General features: G+C 41.6%; 1 protein-coding gene across 1 annotated transcript; it reads right to left on the bottom strand.

Annotated features, from left to right (window-relative positions):
* Positions 1-2021: 2021 nt before the first annotated feature.
* IL6 (interleukin 6) lies at positions 2022-6048 on the bottom strand. The gene is made up of 5 exons (XM_037508989.2): positions 6016-6048; positions 5663-5850; positions 4446-4559; positions 3578-3724; positions 2022-2295 (listed from the first exon to the last, which is right to left on the bottom strand). Exons 1-5 carry the CDS (start codon positions 6032-6034, stop codon positions 2128-2130), a joined length of 636 nt encoding a protein of 211 aa, XP_037364886.1. The 5' UTR covers positions 6035-6048; the 3' UTR covers positions 2022-2127.
* Between the last annotated feature and the right edge of the window lie 1252 nt (positions 6049-7300).

Raw genomic sequence — 7300 nt, 5'->3', positions numbered from 1 at the left:
TAGTTTTCTTTGTCTCAATCACAATGTGTTCTATATTGACTCAGATCTTTGCACATACTGTCACCTCTGCCTGGAATGCCTTTCCCACTTACTTTGCCTGGTTCACACCTACATGTCCTTTACCTCTCAGGCCAGATCTCTTCCTCAGAGAAGCCTCCATGACTGCCTTCCCCAGGCTTAGTCACATCCCCTGCTATTGGCAACCCCAGGACATATTTTCAGTGTATTTCACATTTCTCTGTTGTAAACCTTATCGCACTTACATTTTTTGTTCAGTGTTTTGTCTTTTGAGTCATGGTATAAATCACATGAAGGCCAGGGCTATTAACTGACCTATAAATTATGCACATTTTTAAAAGAATGGATACACATTGTTGACTGCTATTTCTCTTTCTCTTTGATTTGGCTCTAATGTTGGGAAGCCCACTTGTGATGCATAGTTTCTAGAAACCAGAGTATGTGACTCTTTTCTTGCTTTGCTCCTCTCAGTTCTTGACCTCTGTGGATTTTCCCTTGCTTAACAGATCGCCTCCCTTTTAGAATTAGTCTGTGGTGGTTAGAGTGGGAAAAGCTTTGTTAGAAGACAGAACTTTTGTATTGTTAAGGTTGGAAAGGGGAAATCTTTATTAAATTCCCAACAGTGTATTGAGATGACGTAGATGTGTGCCCTTACCCAGTTTGCCTCTCTCAACACTATTGTTGAGGTGGCCAAGGGGAGAGGTTGGATGAAGACTTCTGTTAGGAAAGGAAATAGAGGTATTTTTTGTTCAGTGTCTATCTTCCAAGTCATGGTGTAAATCACATGAAGGCCAGGGCTATTAACTGACATAAATTATGCACATTTTTTTAAAGATTGGATGCATTGTTGACTGCTAAAAACATACACAGCAACTGTTCAGTGCCTTCTCTAGAAGTTCTTAGATGTTTCTAACTATTGCTATTTTTCCATAAGGTGAAGATACATAAGTACACAGTATTTATACTTTACCTCCTCATTCACTAACAGATAGCCCCAAGAATTGATGTGTCTTACATCTTGTGATCTATGCATGCTTTCTTCATTTAATGGATGTTTATTGGGACCTTCTAAGTTCAGTTTCTGTGCCCTGGGTCCCAGATGCAAAGATGAATACAATGAATTCTGCCTTTTTGAAGAACCCACATGCTGACTGGAAAGCAAAATCCATCAATTTTAGATTGTGACACAATCTAGAATAGTTGCTATGTGTAATGTTTTAGGAGCCCAGAAGGAAGGAAGCAGAACTTCTAGTTATTATTTGGAAGCTTGCACATCACTATGTCATACAAGAGATCCCGTCATCTCAGAGCTTATGATTACATTTTTAAGTGTTTTCCCTGTATTAGTATGTGTTAGGATATTTCTACATCATCTCTCAGTTCTTTTAGAGGCAACGGGATCTTACTGTTTAGAGTAGAGAGTTGGAGGCAGGTAGACCTGATTTCAAATCTGAACGTATGCCTTACCTTCCAACTGTGTGACTTAAGTAAATCACTTAATCTCCCACATCCCTTAAAGAATGTGCAGGATAAGGGATTAAACGATGTGATGGATGTAAGACATTTAGCATGCACACAGTACCTGATCAATTATATTTTTCTGCAAGTTATTTTAATTTAGTTTTGGTGTGGTTGTGGTGACAAGAAACTTGTTTATATGAAGCTTCATAGGACAGACATAGACTGAGCTGGTGATTTTTTTTAACAAAGATGTTTATTGGTATAAAAACAATTTAAACATATAAATACAATATAAATATTTCTTTAAAAATATGTATAAGTTAGCAACTTTTTTGAGGTAAGCCCGCACATTTCAAGAAATGATCTGGTTCTGAAACATGAATATTCAAGCTGTGTAGCCCTTTTTTGTTATTTTTAAAAAACTAATAGATAAAATATTTCAAGTGGCACTTCATAAAAATATAAATATCTTTCATGTATAAATTAACTCAACATCACATATTTAAATATAAATAAATTAAAATAATTAAAATAGTGTCCTAACGCTCATACTTTTAGTTCCTCATAGAGAACAGCATAAGTCATGTGCCCAGTGGACATAACTTCTGATAAGGGAATGTCCATGAATTACAATTCTAGATGCCCAGGCTACATTATCCGAATAGCCCTCAGGCTGAACTGCAGGAAATCCTCAAGGCTTTGTAGGGTGAGGTGAATTGTTGTGTTTTTCAACCATTCGTTCTGTGACTGCAGTTCATCTAGCAGCCTGGCATTTGCAGTTGGGCTAGGGATCATGAGAGCATCTGGATTCTTTACCTTAAGGGGAAAGAAAATAAAAAGGTAGTTAAATATTGAACAACTCCTTTGTAAGGATGCTCTGTGGGAAGATGTTTAAATATGTGGTGCAGGATACCAAATGGGACCACCTGTCCTGACTTTCCAGTTTAGGGGAGGTATTTCTCTTTCAAGCACACTCTCTCTGCATGGGGCCCTTCATAGCAACTGAATTCTAATCATCCTTTTACTGTTCTGTTTCTATTAAACTATAAGCATCCTGAAGGCAGCCACAGTGTTCTGGTATATTCTATTCTGTTACCCTAAACAGTCCCTGGAACATGGCTGGAATTCAATAGCTGAATGAAGAACTTAGAGGTAATGGTTCTGTAGTGACTACTAATGCTAATATTTTCCTCTGGTTTTGCTCTCACTCCTCCACCTAGCCTCTATTCAAAGTCCACTGATCTAATGGTGTAAAGAAAACTGGGAAACACCTCATTGAGCTTCAGACAAGGGAAGAAGTTAATTGTAGAAGGCTTTGCACCTCCAAGTGTGAGTCCAGAACCCTGTTGCATCAGCAACAGACATTCGAGTCTCAGGTTTCACTCCAGACCTGCCTAGTCAGACTCTGCATTGTAACAAGCTGTGCACATTATAGTGGGAGAATCCCGAGTTTAAAGCAAACAGCAGAAAGGCAGAGGCAAGATTAGCACCTTGCCTGCTTTTCTTTGCAGGGTCCTTCTCATTGCGTTCTATTTCAGCAGAATCAGAACAAGATTCAGAGTGCCCAATCTATCTCCTGTGTTCTTTCCTTTCTACCAAACACACATTGTGCCATAAATCTTCCATTATGTAGTATTTGAGTGGCTAACTGGCTGGTGGTGACCACGGCCTGCTCTCAGAGCCTTTAGACATTTCTCTGTATTAACTCTTGTGGCAAAAAGTTGGGGGAAAGAGTTAACACTACCATAATTATAAGATTGTCACTTGGAAAAATTAAACTGTTTTTTGTGCTTTCTGTTCTCTGTGTTGTACAGAACAGGGCCAGATGTGCTTCCTTCTGCCTCTACCAACAGCTTTTTTTTCTTTTTAACTATTAGAAATTGATGTTAAAATCTACCTCAGTTAATAGAGTCAGCAATTAATCTGTTTTGCAGAGAGCCAAAAAAAAAAAGTTTGAAATATTAGGAAATTTTTCTCAGGCCTTATCATTTGTATGTGACAAACTCTTTTGAGTCAACTTTGCACCCCCAAGTTGTCTAGGCTGCTTCCATTGAGACTTTACTCTCCCTGCCACATGAGGGGATGAGGACACACTCACCTTTTGCCTTAGGATCTGTCTCAGGGCTTTGGTACTGTTCTGTACAGCCTCGGCATTTTCCTTATCACCTTCAAACTTATACTGGAGGTACTCTAGGTATATCTGAAAGTCCAAAAGACCGGTGGTGATTCTCATCAGGCAGGTCTCCTAAGGAGAAAGATTGTGGGAAAATTGGTTATTGCCAGGGAGAAATGACTGATTTTAAAGTTAAAATTGCCATAATTCAACAACTTCTTCCTCTACCCGTCTAGGGAACTTGATGTACTTCTTAGGCATCATGTCTTAAGACATCAGACAGCACTGGCTGCCCCATTTTAAGAATCTGTACAATCAGGGAGGCCACTTAATTAATTTTACCCACAGTCCAATGGATGCTAGAATATGGCAAGAGGTCTGGTCTTCTCTGGTTCTGCCCTAACTGCTCTTCCCTGCTGTACTCCTGTCCTTGTCAGGGTTGGCAAACATCCATTTATAGAATTATCAGGAGCCAGCACAAGTTTTCTCACTGGAGAAGGGCACAGAGAATGACCTCGGCATGGAGGGCAGGTCTGGACCCTGATGAGGGAGATCAAAGACCCTGGACCAGGAAAGTTCCCTGGATCATTTTCCCCAGGATGAATTAGCTATATGGGCTATTGACACAACTGTTGTACAGTTGTGAAAATCCTAACATAAGGGGCTACCTGACTATGCTATTCAAAGATAAGTTGTCTTTTAAAAGCTTAAGTTGACCTCCTCATGAAATCTACATGAAGTTCTGTACATCCCCTATTTTGTTGCTTGCATGGTCTATGTGCATAGGTACTACGTGCAAGAAGAAGAACTTTTGCTTAAGAAATAGCTAAAAATAAAGGTGATGATTTTGTACCTTATTGAATCCAGATTGGAAGCATCCATCTTTTGCTGTCATTTTTGGAAGGTTCAGGTTATTTTCTGCCAGTGCCTCCTTGTTATTGTCACACTTGTCATACTTTTTACACATCTAGGAAGGAACAGCAGAATTGCTATAAGTGCCTCTAAAATAAACACCACTAGAGGGCCTGTTCATGTTCTACCACTGCCAAGAAGTTCTCTAAGAAATATGAAGTCACAACCACTAACATCCAGGCCAGCAAGGGCTAGTGGAGTTGGGTACACTTAGATTCATTTCTAAGCTCAGCTGTGACTTCAGGCTTGTTACTGTCCTGACTGTCATTGTGCCTAGCTCTCCAAATTGGGAATAATGAAACAGCTACTTTGAAAGTTGTTGTGAGAATGAGACCATAAAATTTATATAAAGTACCTGACATATAGTAGGTACTTAATCATTGACAATAATTTTGATGACAACTGGGTGAATATAATTCAAGTTATAGAATATCCCAGCTGGAAGGACCTGTCAAATCATGTAGCCCAATCCCTTAATTTTATAGATGAGATCCAGAGGTGGTAGGAAATTTGACCAAGACCACAAATCTGATTCTTTAGAACCAGAACCAGATTCAAAGCTCCCAATACCTCTCCTGGGTTCTTTCTTTTCTACCAAACAGAAACAGACTACTATTGCATTTAAAGTACTTTGCATTGGGAGCTGCTCTCATCTACCTATGATTTTGCTACTTTGGTGGGCTATCAGGTATGCATCTTTTATGCTGGAATGACTTTGGGGAGTCTCTATTGACCTATACCACCTAAAAGGAGAGCGTCTGTCCTGACAAGCTGAACATTCAGTTCAAATGGTAATTTTCTAATCCTCCTAAAGTGCAAGGGGGGAAAGGAAGACTGATAGATCTTAGTTTTAATTAAGGAAAGGGAATCCTGACAGGCAGTGACCCTAGCTTATGCTGGGTATAAAGCTGGGAATGTATGGGCCAGGGGCATGGATTTCAGTCCCATTCTGTATTTTCCAGGGGGAAAGGAACTCTCTGAGACCAGCAACAGAGAGGAAATACAGCAGCCAGTCTGCCCCTTTGACCTCAAACCAAAACTGTCCTGGAACACTCCACCTCCCCTCCCCCTCCAGTGTAGGAACCCCTGTCCATATTGAGGGGCAAGGAGAGGCATGCCCACATAGGCCCTTCCTTACCCTCAGTTAAACCTACCTACCTCATTTTTCAGAGCAGAGATTTTGATGAGGATGTATTTAATGAGTTCTTCGGTTTTGTTTGAAGAGGTGAGTGGTGCTCTGTTTAGGATAACATCTTTGGAATCTTCTCCCAGGGGTATTGGGGTGGGAAAAGCAGTAGCCATCACCAGGAGCAGCCCCAGGGAGATGGCAATTGGGCTGAAGACGCCTGTGCCGGAGGGAAGGGAGAGCAGCTCTTGAGCCGGACTGTACAGCTGGGGGAGCTGTGCTTCTGGCTGCTGGCCGCCTGCCAGTCTCACAGCCGGCACACACCCCTCCCTCAGCCTGCACGGCAGCCAGGCAGCTCCAGGGCCAAGGGATTTCCTTCACTTACTTGTGGAGAGGAAGCTCATAGCTGGTTCCTGGAGGGCAGATGGAGCGCTCTTTCGTTCCTGGTGGGCTCGAGGGCAGACTGAGCCTCAAGACATCTCCAGTCTCATATTTATTGGGGGTTGAGACTCTAATATTGAGACTCATGGGAAAATCCCACATTTGATAAATCTTTGTAAGAGGGGGGTGGGTGGGGCTAGGGAGGGTGGGGCTGATTGGAAACCTTATTAAGATTGTGCAATGTGACGTCTGTTCTTCTAGCATCACAAACTAAAATGGGGAAAGTGCTCTTAGGTCATACCAAGGCTAGTCCTTAGAAGCAGGATCACTCTTCCTTTACACTTTCTTTCTTTTTTTTTTTTTAAAGTGACTCAGCACTTTGGTATGTCTTGAGAAAGAATGTAAAGCTGAAGTCATACCCAAAGTTTAACAAAGCAGGGTAAACTAAAGCGGACTATGATTTAAAAAAGTACTCCAATTACCAGATTAACAGGCTAGGATTTAGTTTTCCAGCTTATTTATATTTGTAAAAAAAACCCTAAGATGCTCTGATCTGAGTTTCCTCAGACCATACCCCACACAGCCCACCAGCCTGGGGATAGAAATAATACAAACCTTCCAGTATTTTTCTTTTCTGGCTCTTGTCATGACTATCTGTTGCAGAACTGCCTGACTGCCCCAAGTCTTGTGCAGTTCTTTCTGGGAGTCTCCAGATGCAGTGGTCAGAAATTTTTAAGTAACTCCTTTCTGCTGCCATGTGTTTGTTATCTGCCATTTCCTCCTCATCTGCTCCAGCCCACTCCATCAAGGTCAGCTACAGCTCTGCTCTCTCCCTAGTGGCTCTTTGAGGACCCTCCTCGTGAAGACTTTGATCTCTGTACCAAGAGGGTTGTCTCGTGCTGCAGGTGCCGGTCCCATCACAGAAAGTAGTGCTGCTTTAGTTTGGGAGCCCCCAGTATCTTGGGCAGGATCTGTATCTCACTGGTGCCCTCAAGTTATTGAAGCTCATTTTGTTCAAGGCAGAAAGGGAGAGAATACTACTTACCTTTTTGATGGGATGTTAAAGAATCTTGTGGCATTTTCTGAAGCTCTTGTTCATAGCTCCTTCCTGCTCTGTGGTTCCAGATGCTGCTAAGAAGAAATCTACTAACACAGATACAGCTTTAGTCTCTGAATTAAATGTCCCCTTCAGTGCCCCAGCCTTCCTTCTTGAGTTGAGCTTCTACAGGCTCCCTCTGCCCTCACAGTAACATCTCTTGCAGGAGAGTCTGTGGTTTAATGCAAATGAT

This window comes from Talpa occidentalis, unplaced genomic scaffold, assembly GCF_014898055.3.
Source record: "Talpa occidentalis isolate TD23 unplaced genomic scaffold, MPIMG_talOcc4v2.1, whole genome shotgun sequence".
In the NCBI taxonomy this organism is placed as follows: Eukaryota; Metazoa; Chordata; class Mammalia; order Eulipotyphla; family Talpidae; genus Talpa; species Talpa occidentalis.
The sequence above is the reverse complement of the archived record's forward strand: the minus strand, read 5'-3'. Positions and strand labels throughout refer to the sequence as shown.